Genomic DNA, 18369 nt, shown 5'->3' with positions numbered 1-18369 from the left:
ACCGACGTTTTCCTCCACATTTTTGCATCTGTGAACAGAAGCTGAAAGCTGGAATAACTAACCCTCCATTTCTGTTTCGCATAAAAATCAAAACAAAAAACACATCAAATCTTAAACACAGACGCAAAACCATAGCTGCTTTAATTGTTTTTGTTCCTAATTCTACAACACCCACTCTTTGCTAGTGACAGTCCGAGCATACAGGAAGACGTTGTTCATACCCTGAAGAACTTTCCAATTAAATTAAAAGTTTCAATATAATGAATACATTCATTTAGATATGACTGGAGGGCTTTAAGTTATACAAAAGATTATAAATTATGAAGGTCTTATAGCACATTTGGTGCTCATACATGAGAGCTTCAGCCAAATTCTGCCTTGCACTCCTCGGTTTGTCAAACTAGATGACAAAGATGCACAAACTCATGCACTATCCGCATTTGCCCTCAAAACATCTTTGTAATCCTAAACAAATGACTGTGAAACATTCTGCTCCTAATCAAATCAATAATCCTGCGGAGAAAACAGACTAGGTTAAATATCCTCTTCCAAGCCTTTTATGTACCAGACCACCGTTTGAAAACATTATGTGGAAGTAGCATTAACCTAAAATCCAACACATGAAGCTAATGAGTTGGGGGGATTATTGGGGGTGGGGGGCTAAATTTAATGAAATGTCAGAGGGGTCTAGAAAGAAGGCCTTTTTTTTTTTTTTTTTTTAAATACAAAAACTTCATTGAAGACTATATTCAGATAGCCCAGGTTCAGAATGGCACTGTACAAATTTCATTCTAGACCAATAAAAAGTTAAAGATGTTTTCTCATTCTCACATTGCAATGCAATATTTGAGACTGAAAATCTACAAATAAATATACGACTCGTAAGAAAGTTTAGCCAGTTCATAGCAATGTATAGATACTCTTCAGAGTCATCTGACAAACATAACAGCTTTAAAATATTGGACAAAGCTAACTTTTTGTAGGCCCTTCCAATTAAAACCAACAGTGAAATAAGGTTGGCAATTTAAAAAGATTATATCAAAATTTTTAATTGCTCTTTAAAAATATAATTCTATCAGCATAATGCATGAAGAAGTCTGCAGTATTTTATTATTTCAAATCATGTTCGAGTGATGCTCTGCAAAAAAAAAAAAGCGGCAGAGGAAAAGAGTTATCTGATCAGCACGTTACACCCACAGGCTCAGAGTGTTTGTGGTTCATAAACATCTCTCTACAGTGAAGAAAATAAACTTAAAAAAAAAAAAAAAGTAAATGCTTGCTCTGACCACAATCCTGAAATCAGCTTTGGAAGATTCTTAATTGAAATCCTACCAAAGCAAGATAGGTAGTTCCTGGAAGGTCCCAACTCTGGAAAAAAATTGAATGCAGTTGAAAATTCCCATTCACGGGTAAGTTACCTTATTAGTAACTTATAGATTATAATCAAAGCCCATACAAGGACTTTTAAACTTCTGGACTAATTCCTGGACTTAATTCATATAGTTCTTAACTCCACCAATACAGAATTGAGCCAATTTTCATACCTTTTCCTTGATAAGTTAATGGTAGCAAGAACTTTTACTGAAGAACAATGTTATTGTCATTCTGGCATAGGCAAGAAAAGCTACAGGAGCTATTTATGCAATTCACCACAACCTAAAAACACCTTCTCTCTCTCTCTTCTTTCACCACAAACTTAAAAAAATCTTCTCCAAAAATGGTGCATCTAGCCCTACAGTGTAGAAGCAAAGCAGACAAATCTCAAACCTTGTTCAAACAATTATTCTTTACCTGAAGACAAAGCGAACTGCTATTTCAAAGGGATTTTTAAGTAAAACTTGAAAAACTTCAGTCAGGACTAAAGCAGTCCTGGACACAAACCAAGACATCCAGTGGTTTAATTCCCTAGATTTACAGGCACGCTCACAGCGGAGCCTTTTCTAGCCTAGAATTCTTTCTGTTGCTTTTTGTATGTGCTATAATCGAAGAAAATGAAGGTGTAGCAAACTGTACTCTTAACCACACAAACTGAAACCAGCTTGAGTCATCTTCTTCTTGGGAAGCCGTGGAAAAAAAATGCAGAAGACCTTATGTTCACAGAAGTTGTTGCACATAGTTGTTCTACTTCTTCCTACACTTGCATTGCCTTTTGCGTTTGGCCTCTGCAACACAGTTTTAATAAAATCGGTATACGGCGTACAGTTCATAGAATGAGCTGAATTATCAACATTTTCTTTGCATATTTAACCAAAATCTAAAGTGCAGATGTGTGCATGCATATACATATGTTCACGTATAAATAGTGAAAATACACAGTACTCTTGAAGATAACACTGGAATCATTACTTTGGGCACGTCCCGTGTTCAGAATTCAGAAACATCAATTCCCCAAAACAAAATTAAAAAAAATCAGTTTACTTTTTACAATGAAAGGGTGTGTACAGAAGAAGAGGAAAAAGAAGCTGCAGACTGCTTTGGTTAGCCAATTTCTATGCTCAAGTGTATCTTCTAGTGCCAGGTGCGATCAAACATTTTCAAGGGAGACAGGACAGTGACAGAAGTATGTGTCTTGCTGTATGTGCAGCTGTCGTACAATCTTGAACCAAGTCTTACATAAGGTTACACACTCAGGAAGACCATAAGAGCACATTATTCCTGATATCTAGGAAGTACAATTCAGCCCAAAGAGCAAAGAACTTGTATCTTTTTACCCTAAAGAGCAATGCTAGTCTTTAAAATAACATGACAGTTTCTATAATACCTGTTTCCAAGTTGTCCTTTGGCTCTGTAAGTGAAAATCTAACACGGCCAGCTGCTGATGTAAAAATGGGCAAACATTTTTGCTGTTTCTTTTGTTTGTTGTTCCCTAAGGAGTAGCATAGGGGAGAATTAACGATAACTTGCAACTGCCTGGGAGGCAACGTCAAACCTTTTGCACAAGATGCTATCGACACTGCAAGCCAAATTTATGGCTGCAGCACTGAGCAGTTACAATAGTTCAGCACCATCTCCCAGTTGCTTATCAAACTATGGTGAACAGAAGTTAGTTCATTCCAAATTTCTGTGAGAACCATGCTATAAATTTTCCAAAGAAAAACCTGCCACACTAATCAGTCACTCTGTTTCAACATACAACATGAATCGATGCTCACAATTTTGACCAGGCTGCAGAGGACTGGAAGTTTTGACATTGGCTACAATACAATGTTCCTGAAGTCTTTTCTCCCCCTCTTTGGAATAAATGCCTCAATTGTCTAATCAAATACAGCTGAAATGCAACTTACAAGGTAAAGCTGAGATGTGGTCTAACATCTAAAGTGTCGTTTACACTAAAATACAGTAGGCAACATTCTATATCAGTAAGAGAACTATATTCTGTTTTGTGCTAGCAGTAAGCATTAAGCCCTTCTAATAAATAGATTTTTAACTCAAAGAATAAAGGTTATCAACAACAGCAAAAATGTTAAAATGCATGCTACTAGTTCAATGCAGTGCTCAAATACAAGAATATTTATCTAAGAAGTAACCCCTCTCTCTCTCCTGCCTCACAAATGAGAAAAGGTTACAAGTATACTATTTTACTCAGTCCAGCGCTGTTATTGTGCACTTCTGCAGTTTAAAAAAGAAAGAGCAAGAGAGAGCAGCCCAAAAGCATCATCCACTTATTCAACAACACAGTATTAAGGAATAAATACTCGAGTAAGCAAGCAACCCTTACATGACAGAAAATAGCTACCCAATGGAAAACAAGATTTGGATCCAACTATAACTAGTGCCATGCTAGCCAACTGAGCCTAGAGCTAATTGAGGAGTCACATGCCACACGCAGAGTGATAAATTTATATTAACCTACGTGAAACCCCTCAAGTGCCTACATCAAACAGAAAACAATATTTTAAATCATTAGTGGAAAGATTTAAGATGAAATTTCATAATACAAATAAACCCTGCCACATTTCATGTACATATGATCCTTTATAGCTGGAAGAGCCCTAGGACACTGTCAGATCTGAAAAAAAATAACATTCCTCAAGAGCTATGCTGTAATTAAGAAGTTATCTAAAAATTCTTTTCCAAAAACATGCTAATTTTAACTGAAAATTTTTTCATCATGTCACATTGATGCAGGCATACAGTACCCTAATAAAAACCATCACCTTATTAACAGTTATGCATTCAGTAGGGCTACCTCAGTTTTTATTTGTTAGAACAGTTATACACTGGCAAAGGGAAATTAAAATTCAGGAGAATGCATGCTACAGCGAAGCCTGAACAGAAAAAGCCTCAAGATACACGGGTCACAGTAAGGTCTTCCTCTCTCCTGACTCGGCTTCTCCTGCTGCTCACTCACGCAGGGAGATCAGAATTTGGTGGCTGTGATATTTCCACGGCAACACTGATGACAGTGATGTCACAGATTCAACCCTGACATAGCTTCAGGATCAAGTACAAGGAGCAGATGGGATGCGAGGGAGAAAGCCCCTATTTAAACACAAATCTCTTTCATAAGAAAGAAAGGCATGAGCAAAGAAACAGGTGAATGGATCACATTTTCAAGTATGATATATTCAAAAGATTATCCTAGCATGAAAATCTATTTAAAGGCAAGACCTACAATACAGGCTAACTGTCAAATTTGTTAGGCCTTATAATAAACCAACCTTGAAAGCTCCCTGTTTAGCATGACAAGCCTCGTGCTCTGTTTCTAAAGTGGTGGTGAAGACATTACATTTTTATCCCTTGTGAATTTCCTTTAAATAACTTTAACATTCAGATATGTTAATTTGATACATTATTGTAGTCGTAGCACCACATGTAAATATAATGTCAGGCCCTCGCTGGAAAGAGTTTGTTATCTGAATTAGGTATAATATGAAAGAAATTAAAACAAATCCCAGGTGGCTCACCAAGTGCAGGAAGATGGTAACCAGAACAATCAGCCATCACAGCTTGACTGGCAAACAGAAACTGAGCGTTTGTCCTTACCTTGGGACTGCAACAGGAATCGATACAACCACCAGGCCTGCCGCAACACCTACAAGCCCCTCACTGGTCACACCACACAGACTCGAACCCTGTTTGCATGCCTCCTCCATGCCTTCGGCTACCCCACTCCTTATCCACGAGGTCACCTCTCGGGTGAGCAGCAACTGAGCCCATGCGGGGCAGCGAGGACAGCGCTGAGAAGTGGGACAGAAGAGGGTGCACCCGCAGCACAGCCTCCACGTTAACTCTGTTCACGGCTACACACAGGTTTCCTAAAGGTGCTGTTCTCCACAGAAGGCAACTGGTGAACAGCATACTGTGCCCACCTACGGAGGCACGGGAAGGGACCAAAACCAGAATTCAGGCCTAGGTGGTCAGTCAGGAGCCACAGGTAACAAAAAGCGGTTTCTTACGATGGTCAAGATAGAATAAAGTGAAACAAAAGGCACAGGTCAAAAGGCAGATAAAAGGAACTAGGCGGCTATAGGTCCACATTCTGATCACAGAAGGAAAAACATGTTTTTCCAGATTTCAAGATGAAGACCTGGCAGGATTATCAACAGTCTAGCTCTCAGGAGGGAAAGGACGAGAGAAGTTGAACGAGACCTGCTGCCTGATGCTGGGCCTGAGCTGAGATGCGAATGGGTCTCCAAAAAGGAGGTCAGATGGAGGCAGAGACTAAAGCTGCAATACAAGGAGCAATCTATCAGAAGTAGAGTAGCTAAGCAGGATTCACAATTGTCATCTATGAAATTAGCAAGGTAAAAACTGCAAGAGTGAGCAAACAGAAGACAAGTGTACCACGATACAAAATAAAACACAGCAATGACCGGAGTGAGGAAACCCAGTCTGATTCCCTAAACCACGACTGTACTAACAGCAAATCAAAAAGGCTGACAGTAAGTGAAGGATGCTTGCTGGTCACAAATATATATATATATATATAAAATAAAATAACTGAGGACTGCAACAGGACCAAGATGTCATTCTACAACTAAATAAGCACAACATTATAAGGAAGAAAAAAAAAAAAAAAGAGCAGAGGAACTTGAGGTATCGATAACGGATAGTACAAAGTAGAGTAGGTACAGAAAAGCCTGTTGTGACTGTCAGTGAAAGACCTAAATAGCTATGATTGTTTAGCTTCAACAAAAACTTGCTTTGTAGACATACTAGGCAGGTACCGTTTACACCACGAATGAAAATGTTGGCTAAAGAAAAAAAAATGAAATAGTCAGGGATTATATACTTCTATAAGCTCTTCCGTAGGCTTCTAACTTACTAGAACAGTAAACTCAAGAAACAGCAGCCATTACCACAGCAGGATAAGAAATACGCTCAATTTTAAAGTGTAATTTATTGTACTTACAGTTGTGATTAAGACACAACTGTCACAGGCTAACATGGCTACATGACCCCAACAAGACTTCTTCTCTCCCGGTGTTTCTAGCAGGCCAGTAACCTTGGATGATAACATGACCTGAGTTCCCCTAATGGAAATTATAGAGGTTACTTTAATTTTAGCACTGGAAATCCCATCATCTTTTCACACCCAAGATGAAAAAAACCTCTCTCAGGTAACTCTTGTAGTACTAGATCTCTTTATCACATGCTTGTAGAGCTGTGAAACCAACGGCTAATACAAGTGCAAGTCAGAACTCATCGCTGTTTGTGTCATGTACCACACCAAAGCATCTGCCAAACACAAGCTAGAAAAAAATTTATTTTTGCTGTTTGGAAAATAACTTTCTTCCTCACTGTGATACTAATTGAAATGAATAGTCCACCGATAGGCAGAAGTCAATTGCTCTGCTAAAAGAAATCTTACACAAAAATCAACGTTTTCTTAAGAACTGTGGAAGCTACGCTTCAAGTCCAAGCTTTGCAAGTTTCTCAGAGCAAAAATATTTTTACAACAACCAAAAGGAAAATATAACAATAAAAAAAAAGCATGACAACTATGAATTAACACATTAATAGATTTTAAAAGGCAATACAGTAACCACAGTCATTTTCTAATACAATCCCAATCTGAAAGCAGTTCATAACATTAGACAAAACTAGAGCAGGATACAAACGAGTTTTTTTTCCATCTCTTCTTTCTATAAATACCAATAGGCACAGTACATTACCTTCATTTTCGGATGCTTGACATTTTACCTTCAGTACCAAATCAAAGGTACGTTCTGGATTTTCCCTAGGAGAAACAAACACAATTGATTAATCATACAGATGTTTCAGATAGCGTAAATCATTTTCTACAGTGTTACACCTTTTCTGTTCTGTTTGTACAGAATAAATTAAAATAAATTAAAATTTCATTAAAATAAAATTAGAAATCAGATTGGTTCCTCCACAGAACTAAGAAGTCACATTTTCCTGTACAGCATTAAAAAAAAAGAACAAAGAAGATAAATAAATCACATAATTTAGGTTGTTTGATACTGTCATTGCCTTATGCATCAAAATATCTTTTCGGCGGCTCCACCACACTTAACAGTTGAAAAAAAAAAAGTACTACTAAAATCCTTATCAAATGATCAATTTGAAACACACTAAAGGGAATCCCAGGTAGCCTTTTGTTTCTACTTAATAGGAATGGTTCATCATTGAACTTCCATTTTAATGCCGCACTTTTGCCACTATCCTTTGGATGCATCTGATCACCACCATAAGGCCGAGAATCACTGAGCTTCCTCTTTGACAAGATATTGATCGCCAGCGTCAATGTTATAGGCTGAATCTGAGGCACAATTCCACGAGCGAGAAAACACTGCGGCAGTGCCTGGGGATGGACACATCCCCGACCCAGCTAGCCAGAGGGTGTGCGGAGATGGGGCCTCCCCGCCTGCAGCAGCCACCCCCGCCAGCGCTGCGTCCTTTTGGTAAATGCACACCTGATGGTAATGAATGGCACATGCTAAAGCAGGTAGTGCTCATCCTAATCCAAAACTACATTGTTATTAAAATAGTTCAAGTTGCCATTGCTATACCATCCAGCTCTCTCTGGCTACCAAGCACGCTGCTATTTATATTAAAAACAAGTGGTATAACCGCACCCATATCAATTATCTATTTAACCACATAAAAGGCTCGCACTTGAACTCCTTTCTTCGGGTAATGCTCCTACTGGAGTTTCAGGTAGATTAAAAAAAAAACGGACTTGGTTCCAAGTTTCTAGAACGCTTCAAACAAAGGGTGCAGCAAGTTAATGCTCTGTCGTTTCTTTAAAGGCAGCTTTGAATGAAATCCAAAGGCTGAGCTGGGGAAAATTTCAGCTGTCACAAATTAATTGATTCAGTTCGTGCTTTCACTGACCTCAGCACCATCATCACCTGACATATGCAATTACAGTCTAATTCAGGTTACCGAGACATAACCCTCCCATATCACAATCTTCCCTTGCATTATAATTTCAAGTATTTAGCTGGAAAAATGCAGGATCTACAGATCCTGCGTGTAAGCAATCCAATCCTGCTCGGAGTTACAACCCCTCAGTCCAGGGGGCTGGAGGTTACGCTGGGGTTCAGGTCAGCGCCTTGTTACTCCAGCTGGGAGCAGGTTCAGAGTGAAACTGGAGAGGCTTGGCTTCACTTGGCTATCTCCAAAAGTGGACCGTCCGTGTCCTTCCTTTAAATGAAGTGCCATTTCCCCGTGACCTTGCCCAAGCTGAGGTCATTTTGCCCCTCCACGCATCCCTGGGTTGTTTTAAGGTGAATCAGTCACCGTGTGGCAAACACTGAACCAGGGCTTCCCGCTCCAGTCCTACCGGGTACACTGGTGGGGGAAGCTCTCGGCTCCAGCCTTTCACCACACCACCCTAAATCTGCTCTTCCAGAAAACCCTTTCCAAGTTCGCTCCTCACACCCACAACACCTATAAGTGGCAGTGTCAGCCGAGGGCTGTCGGCCGCCTCCCCTCCCGGTGGCTGCTCAGCAGCAGCCCTCTCCCTGCCCACCCAGCGGGGCGGCGATTTTTGCCGGTTCCTGCAGCCCTGCGGAACGGGGCCTTGTAGCCGGTCCCCCGCTTGCTGCCGGTCCCCCCCTTGCTGCACCTGCCACGGCGGCGGCACAGAAAGGCGGCGGAGCGGCCCCGCAGCCCGGCCCCCCGACCCCGCCACCATTTTACGATCGAGCCCAGGGGCGCCCCCCCCCCCAGGCCGGGGGGCCGCTTCCTCCCGCTGGCCCCCGGGGCTGGCAGGCGGCGAGGGGTGGCCGCGGGGCTCCCACCGCCACCTCCTTTTCCTCCTCCTGCCGCCGGTCGCCCCTCCGCCCGGCCCCGCCGCCCGGCTGTCACTCAGCGGCCGGTGGGCGCCCCGCCGCCTCCCTCCCCTGCTCTCCTCCCCCGCCGCGCCGGGCGGGCCCGGCAGGCCCCGAGGCCTCGGCGGCGCCCCCGACTCACTTGAACCTGCTGTCCATGGTCTCATCGCGGGCCCCGGCCGGCACGGAGGGAGGCGGGGAGGGACGGACGAGAGGGCAGCGCCGGCCCCGCTCCCCCTTCGGCCCCGGGGGCGGCTGCTCAGCGCGGCGGCGGGCGGCGGCCCATGGCTGCTCCGCTCCCCCGGCTCGGGCCGCGACTGCGGCGGGGCGGCGGCGCCGCCTCCTCCCCCCGGCTCTCAGTTCCTGTTGCGGCGGCTCCGGCACCTTCTGGCAACCAGGAAGGCCCCGCCGCGGCCCGGGCACGGCGGCACCTGAGCCTCAGGGCCCGGGGCTGCTCCGCCGCCGGGCCCCGGGGCAGCCGGGGGGCCGCCCAGCCGGCCCCGGGCCGCCGCTGCCCGCTGCTCTGTCGGCGACAGGGGTGTCGCGACCGGCTGACAGCATCGCCCCGGGCCGGCTGGGGAGGCCGGAGAGCGTGTCTCGCTCGCGGACCCTTTTAATACGAGGTGAAAAAGTGAAGTATTTTCATGCTAAAGGCCATAAACTTTGGCTTGACCCGCGGTAACTTGGCCTTGCTTTCTGCGGAGTTCGCAGCGAACTCCCCACTGCACGGCCTCTGCAGCAGCTCGGGGAGGTGCTGGAGTAAACGCAGTCGTGTAAACACACCTAAAAAAGCTTTACGCCCTTGAGTATTTCCAGTCGGTTTGGAAGAAGAAATAACACTATCCTTGAGAGTCTTCCAAGTCTCGCTCATCTGAGATGCGCTGAGCAGCCCAACGCCCACCTACGCCGAGCTCCCTTCAGCAGGAACATAGCATGGGTGCAAGGGAAAGCGCATACATACATACATACAACTGCTTCTGCAACACCAGGCCAAAGAGAAAGCTTCGTTCGTTTCACCCCCAGAAATCAATCATAATATCAACAGTTAAAAAGAAGGAAAAGATTCAGGCCAATTATATATTAAATACATAAAACAGCATTAATGCATTACCGAGGCTGAAAGAATCAAATATTCAAAAGCCAGGAAATTATAAGTACTAGCTTTTCCAAAGCAATATCGTTTTGGCTTCATTACACATCCTACACACCTCACAGGATATAGATTAAATAATAATAAAACGTACAGAATGTGCAGTGAAACCAACTGAATGTTGCAGCAGAAACGTTAGCTTTGGGAGTTTCCTGATTTTCAAGTACTTACTTTCCCAGCCTTCGTTTTACAAGAAGTCTTGGCTGTGTTTAGCAGACAGCATTTGCAGCTCCCCCTGAAGTAAATGAAATTGTCTGGGACTTTGCATCCGTAACACATAACCATGCACTTCATATAGCTCGGGTTTTTGCTTTTAGAGAAATCATGAAATCTGGATCGTACACCACGAGAGGCCCTGGAAGCAGGCAGCCTTAACACACCGCTGCTAAATTTAACTTCTCTGATAAGATCAACCTGGACTAAAGGGCAGGGAAAGAGTGGGTGCGGTGCCTGCCCGTGCTCCACACCCAGAGATGGGAATAGCAAAGCAGGGACCCTACTGCGGATAGCCCAAGCCACTGGGCTGCGATGCCAGAGGCAGAGCGGCCGCATCCTGTACACAGGGGAAGTTGCAGAAATAAAAGGGCTTCAGCAGCAGCAGCAGCAGCAGCGAGTCAAGCTGGGTGCAGCACACTGAGAGAGTGCACATGGGAAGGGAGATGAATAGCGCCTGTACGCCTCTCTGCACCTCCCTTCCGCCCTCCGTCTCTGTCCCCATATGCACTATAAAACACACAGATTTCGAAACTCATTGCTGCAAAAAATGGCCAACAATCTCGCTAGATTGAATTTGGATTGGGTGATTGCCCAAACAGTGAGACACTTTATTCATGGAAAAAACTCGATTTTGAAGCGTACCAGAAGGAGGACAAAAAGCTGTGTTTCAGGATTTCAGTAAACCAGTATTTTGGATTATATTAAATATTTTATAAGGCTGCTGTGAGTTTCTTTCACTCTTCTAAACTGCTGGTGCTTGCCACTTTTCCAGACAGAAGAGCCGTCTGACAGCCTGTCAGGTACATCTGCTGTGCAGCCCTGGCCTGGCTCTAGGACCGGTGCCTTTCTGGGCAGATATGACCATCAGGTCCCTCAGAATTTATTTTACTATAATTGGAGGAAAAAAACAAAACAGGCAGGGTTTCTTTCCCAGAGTACCTACATGCCTTGTCACTAAGAGTAAAATGCCCGGATCTTCTGAAGGTGATAGATACACTGCCTCACGCCTTGCCTGCCTGCAGGAGGAGTAGAGAAAGTTCACGTGCAAAATAGAGGGCACACGAGATAAAACCCTGACAAGATGAGCCTCACATCTCTCAGAGCCATTATTCCAGTCTCTGCGAAAACTTAAGGAGACCTTTATGCCTAGGTTACACTTAGTTCCTATTTTCAAGACTGCCTTATAACCACAGCAGCTGGAGAGTTACTTTATTACTATTTTTTAATGAAAAACAAGGCTTTAGGAAAGGTGCTGGTGTTCAAAACCACCTCTTCCTGCCTTGTTTTAACGCTGGGAAAGGGTTAAGGCAGAAGGAGAAACTGAAAGAAAATTCTAATAGCTACACAAAGAATGGATTACTTCAGCGTACTCTGAAGCTGCGAACATCTAGCTTACTTTTCATTAATTTTTCTTTTTCCTTTCCAAATTAGAACCACAAAACAAGTGGTATTTGGACTTTTCAGTGTTGGCTGTTCTATCAGGTAATCCAGAAGACAAAGCATTTTTATTTATGCTTTGTATAACTTTAAAATGGCTGAAGTCTGCCTAAGTTCTCCTTAAAAGGTTAGCGTAGGGAGTAATATAAGAGGATTTGCTGGAGGCGGGGGGACAGGGAAGAAGAACACTTATTTCATAGATATGAGCAATTAAAAACTTTGTAATTTAAAGATGAAGATTCCTACTCAATCTTAATTGTAGTTGACCAGCAGTAAATACTCATTACTCATCTTTGTATCACTGTAATAACGTGAAGGAGGCCTAAAGCTCCTAGAGGTATATATACCCACTGTTTGGCCCTTCTGTGCTGTCAGTAAAAGAGAGCTTGCTGCAATTCGAACGGGACCTGCAAGTCTCCGTTTTCTCCCTGACTGATTCACGCATCGCAATAAGTACGAGCTTGCATGAAAGACACACAAAAGCTTACTTCACCCGAATCAGATAAGGAGAGGATGGAAACAGCGACAGGGCAGCTCTAACTCAAGGATCAACGTACCAAAATGTGTAGGACACATTTGAGTTTATAACCAAATTCAGTATGGAAACAACAGGAGACGTAGTTGAAAAACACCAAACAAAATTCAAAAACAAGCATCCACATCCTTTCTAATATGGAGCAATCTGCCATTCTCTGCCAAATCAAAACCATGTGGGTTTGGGTCTATAAAAGTTATGCAGAGTGCAGTTCAAATCTCAAAAAGGGATATGAGAAACAGACAAGGAATGGCCACACATCACGTCACTTGGGAACAGTGGAGCAAGCAAGAAAAGTTACGTGAGAATCCAACCACTTTTTTAAAGCTGAAACCATTACATACACACAGTTGGTGATTTTCTTTTGGCAGGGAGTAGGTAGAGGGGACAGAGAGAAAGGAAGAGCACAGCCTGTGGAAACAAGCAGCTCTCTGTTAAGCATTTAGCATGGGGTGAATTTGAATCCTCCCCATGTGAACTGCAAGCAAGTATGCTTCATGGGAGGAACCCGCAGGGACTGCAAGATTTACCCTACAAACAGAGGCAATCCTAGGAAATTATGGGGGTTTTAGGAATCACTGACTGACTCCACCTCTGTACAGGTCAAGTCTCGCACTCCAACTGACTCCACCAAAGTTGTTTTTTTTTTTTTTTTTTTTTTTCCTGCTCAGTTCTGAATTAGAAGAGAGCTCTTATCACCCCTGTAAGCCAGAGCACAGCCATAACGAATTAAGGGATCTTAAGTACTACAGAAACCTTCCTTGGTCAGGTATATTTCATTCAATAGTAAAACATACTACAAATTAAAAAAAAAAATCTTCCTCTTAAATGCTACTGAAACCAGCAAGGAGATTTCCTGCAGAACGCTGTTAGCAGAGCTTGCGGAAAAAAGATGTTCCCTCATGGGAATGTAAACAGGTTTGTCAAAAATGGCAAGATAGGAAGAGATGCAATTTCCTATTGTATGGTTATAACAAAATATTTCCTGGAACACATTTATATGATCAGAAATATATACCTTGTACCAAGAATTACCTCTTCTTTTGCCACAAACTCTTCCAATATGGGGATTGCTTTTAGCCCTTGTTCCTTCAAGTGACTTCAAGTTGTTTTATGCTATCTCAGCTGCTACCAGTGCATCTCCTAACAATGTAATCACCTAATCACACCTCACAGACTTGGAAAACATTTCTTAGAGCAAAATACTGACCTCACAGAGAATTTGCTGTTCATTTTAATGGGATTGGAGATGATTTTCTTACCCCCTTGTTTGTTATGCATACTCATCACAAATTGTAAATGCAGAAACAATGTAATCTCCCTACACGAAATCCTCCAAATCTGCAAATTTGCAAACATCAATTTACTGATTAAACTTCTCAGCCATAACACTAACATGAGACAATATTTAAGAGAAAATACTTAAGAAACACAAGATACCTACACCAAGTCATTTCATAATTCAGCTTCTTTAGACAGTCATTGACTCAAAGTAGACCTCTTTCAAGAAGCCTGTGAAGATTAACTAAACGTATATAGTAAATAAGTCTACAATGATTCTTTGTATTTATTGACTATTTGCACAATTCATCCAACCATCTTTTTCATCTTTTAGCATTATTTTTTCTAAACAAACAAAAAAGTAAGAAGCTTAAGTTTTCTTGCATAAGAACAGTTTCTGAATTGAGAAAAACGCAAAGTAAATGTGATACCTTGAAAAGGTAGAGATGTGACTCAGTAGGACTTCCGCGTGAAACTTTTGTCATGCCACCATTAAAGTTCAGGGGTGCAACAACCCAGTAGCTGTCAATGTCCCCTCAGCAATGCTACGTGCAAAGGCTAATCTGCCCAAACATACATGCCCAGGTAAACACAGTCATAAATTAATCAGTGAGCACCCAGGTAGAGATCACTGCTTAGATAGGAATGATGATTTCCAGGCTTTGTAATCAATATGTCCTACCAAGGAGCCTGAGAAAGCAGGTCTTCTTAATCAGGTCAACTGGTGTAGCTGTCAAACTCATCAGATTACATTAGTATGCCGATTTAAAATGAACATTTTTGTCACGATCAGTTACAGGACAAGTCGTTGCATAGAAGCTATCTGACTTCAAAATACATGACCCAGTTTGTATGAGATAGAAGCATGATACTTTTTTTTTCTTTTTAGCTGTTTTTATTGCTATCTGGAAAAGGTTTTGAAATATTCTATGCATTTTCTGTAAAGCAAGTGTCATAATCTCTTTTGATTCTGAAATCAGACGCTTGTGCTACAAATAAAATTGTATTTAGTAAAACTTTAAATTGCAAGTTTAGCAAAGAGGCTGAAGGAATTTATATGAATGCACATCCAGACTACAGAGTTTTAAGAGCTAAAATACTCAAAAGGTTAAATGTTTATGATACGGCTATATTAAGCATTTGTTTGTAGGTAGCATTTGCAAATCCTCACAATCTGATCTTTAGTGCCTTTTGTTAGCTAGTGCCATAGCCTGCAGAAGATGTCAAGTACATAACTAGTAAATATTTACAAGCCTTCAGAAGGTTTAACCAGACATTTGCTTTACCCATGTAGTCTTAATGTCTTACCAGTGGTCTGTATATAAATTTAGAAAAAAAGATAAATAATCTTTCCATGCATGCTAATCTCAGTTAATAGACAATTTAGGAAAATTCCTTGTGTGAATTTCTCATTTATTCAGACAGGAGACCTGACAACCTAACAGCAGAACAAACCACCTGTCAGCTCTACTGCCCAAATCCAGCTTCGGCCTGCGAATACCGAGCATTTCTCAGTGGACGTTGATTATTCACAGGAGTGTCTGAAAACAAGCAGTGGTCTTTGCCCAGCTTCTGCTCAGATACAAGTCAGGCACCTTCAGCTGCCCCCCTGCAAGCATGTTCAAAGACATGAACGACTGACAAGAGAAACTGAACTGCTCTCTTCTGTCAAAAAAAAAAAAAAAAACCTCCCAGGAAGGTTCAAGAAACACTGATGGCCACGCCAAGGGAAAGTATCCAGCTCTTTCCCACAGTTAGCGATTACTGTGGAGATTTTTTCAGTCCAGCAGATAGTTTTCTAAGCATGAACGTTTTAGTGAGGCAGTGGGGTGAGCCGATACCTTTCAATATGCATGGCTTCTGTAGAAGGAAATCACTCATTCACGTCATTTGAAAGTAAAAAATTCTTACCAGCTTGAACACATTCTTGCTGAATAAATTCAGTTCTTCTCTTTAGGCAAGGATATACTCCTCACACTTCTTATATATATATATATATATATATATGTATTTTAAATGCTGTGGGTTGTTGGCTACCTGATGAATCTTGTACTCATTTATAATTACCATGGAGCAAGATTTTTTGCTGTATTTGAAAGTTTTTTTTTTAAAGTTCTATTCAAGACAGTAAGAAATTATTTTCTATCAGCCATTAAAAAAAAAAAAAAAAGAAAAAAAAAAGAAAAAGTCATACTGTTGTAATCTTCTGAATGTGGCTTCTTGCAGTGAGGCCAAATATACATAAAATTAGGAACTGAACTTTATTAAAATGAAAGTGTGTTAGAAGTGTGCAAGCTGTTTTGGAAACTGTCTGCTGTGTCTTCCAAAAAGATTCCAAACGAGTAAATCAGGCCATACTAAATATTAAAAGAACAGTTTCCAGCTGTTTATTTATCATGGATTAAGGCCCTCTGTATGCACTGGCAAAATTATGAAAAACTATACACTGACATATGTTTTGTATGGAAATCAGTTATAATAAAAAGCCTATTTCTCAGATCTACAAGCAGTATTGAACTTACAATTAGCCAATAGTGGTGGCAAATTCTTATATTTATTTGCACATAGAATAAAAAGCACCGTAAGGTTTCCCCATCAGGACGTCCTGCAGCTTCTCTAGTCCATGTGCTAGTATTGTGGCTGACAGAACATGAAGCCCACAGTGCCAGTGTCTTAGGCCACATATTTGTCCTTGTGTTTTACTCATGATTTTATCAGATAATTCAGCAATAGCATTTCTTCTTAGAAAAAGGCACCTTTCCTCTAATAACATAAAATTAATTGCTTAATACTGTTTCTGTAATGAAAAAATAGTGACATTGCACAACACATGAATCATAATGTAGGTATACAGCAAGCTTTTTGAAGAAGATTTCCCACACCTCTGTTGCTATAACTGAGTCATGCAACTGGATCTCAGATAAATCACTGAAATATCACACACATCTGCTGCTGCTTTCTTCATATAAAGGTATAAGGACAATTGACCCCGTTATCTTTGTGTTAAATAGATATAAACAGTTCAGACAGATGGCTTTAGATCACTATATATATATATTTGCCATCTCTGAGTCATCACTGGATCAGATACTGAAGGCACTAAACTGAGAGATTCTAAGCACAGCAGATGTGAGTGTAATCTCCAGTAATCAACTAATAAAGTAAACGGCCATGATTATTTGGATACTTACTGAAGATACTGAGTTTAATAACTGGCTATAATAAGATGGGCAGAAGGGCATGACAGCTCAAGAAAAGCAAGACTGTCCTGGGGCAGTACCTCCATGCACTGTACAGCTGATGACATTAATTACTGGAGATAGTCCAGCTGCCTACTCCAACCACTGGAGCTGTAGATCCAGTTTAAGAGCAGACAAACAGTAGGACTCCATGCTGTCTGGCATTTGAGAAGGTGCACCTGAGAATTCAGAAAGACAGCAACAGCCACCCCAGTGCAGCCAGCCACCTCGCCTTTTGATTGCAGGACTTCAGCCCTCGCTGATGTAAATGGGAATAAAGGGTACTCAGCAGTTCTCAAGTGTCTCTGGAAGTCTGCCGCAGGATCAGGCCATTTTGTTCTTAGAGTGCCAGACAGGCACAGAAATTAAATCATATTGTTATTACTTATTTTGCACAGAATTCTCCATCTGTTGCTTTTCTCAATAGTTCCATTAGAAAGTCATTCTGCTTCGTACCCTATTATTAACAGATGTTGGAGCAGAATGATGTCTCTGTTCCTGGGACAGTTAGAAGTATTGCTGAGTGCAAACCTCCGTGTGCTCCCCTAGCACCAAACTGACACTGCACCAAAGCATCTCCCTGCCACATGAAATCCCACAGGTGGGAAGGGACCTCCAGAGGTCACCTCATCCAGCCTCCTGCTCAGAGCAGGTTGTGGAAGAGCGGCTGCTCAGGACGTCTCCCGTCAGGTTCTGAGGATATCTGCAAGGGTGGAGATACTGCAGCCTTCCCAGGCAACCCACTCCAGTGTCTGACCAACCTCACCAAAAATAAATAAATAAATAAATAAATAAATTACTGTATCGAGTTGGAATTCCTCATGTTTCAACTTGTCTTCAATACCTCCGTGCATCTCTGGGGAGTGCCTGGCTCCACCTGCCCTGTGCCCTCCCTGGGTAGCTGCAGATGACAGTGGGTTCCCCGATACCATCTCTCCTCAGTGCTGGACAAGCACTCTTCTCTCAGCCTCTCCTCGTGCATCACCTGCTCCAGCCACCACCATCCTGGTGGCCCTCACTGGACTTGCTTCAGTGCATCAGTGTCTTTCTGGGGTGGGGAGCCCAGAGCTGAATGCAGTGATCCAGTCCCACAAATCCTAAAGAGAGGACCAAAGACTTCCCCTCAGCAGCTGCCTACCTTCTCGCTGATAAACCCCAGAGCACGGTTGGCCGTTTTTGCTGGAAGGACATGGTGCTGTCTCACATTCACCACACTGCCCACCAGATTCCCCAGGTCTTTTTCTGCAGTACCACTTTCTGGCCAGT

General features: G+C 42.2%; 1 protein-coding gene across 2 annotated transcripts in view; it reads right to left on the bottom strand.

The window, feature by feature from the left end:
* DENND1B (DENN domain containing 1B) overlaps positions 1-9583 on the bottom strand; it is a 159299-nt gene extending 149716 nt beyond the window's left edge. For both annotated transcript variants that reach the window (XM_035537601.2, XM_035537603.2), the window contains exons 1-2: positions 9388-9583; positions 7119-7183 (exon numbers count right to left, since the gene is read on the bottom strand). In XM_035537601.2, the coding sequence (XP_035393494.1) occupies positions 7119-7183; positions 9388-9404 (82 nt within the window). In that variant the 5' untranslated portion in view covers positions 9405-9583. The remainder of the gene's footprint in view (positions 1-7118; positions 7184-9387) is intronic.
* Between the last annotated feature and the right edge of the window lie 8786 nt (positions 9584-18369).

This window comes from Cygnus atratus, chromosome 8 (assembly GCF_013377495.2).
Source record: "Cygnus atratus isolate AKBS03 ecotype Queensland, Australia chromosome 8, CAtr_DNAZoo_HiC_assembly, whole genome shotgun sequence".
Lineage (NCBI taxonomy): Eukaryota > Metazoa > Chordata > Aves > Anseriformes > Anatidae > Cygnus > Cygnus atratus.
This window is presented reverse-complemented; position numbering and strand designations above follow the sequence as displayed.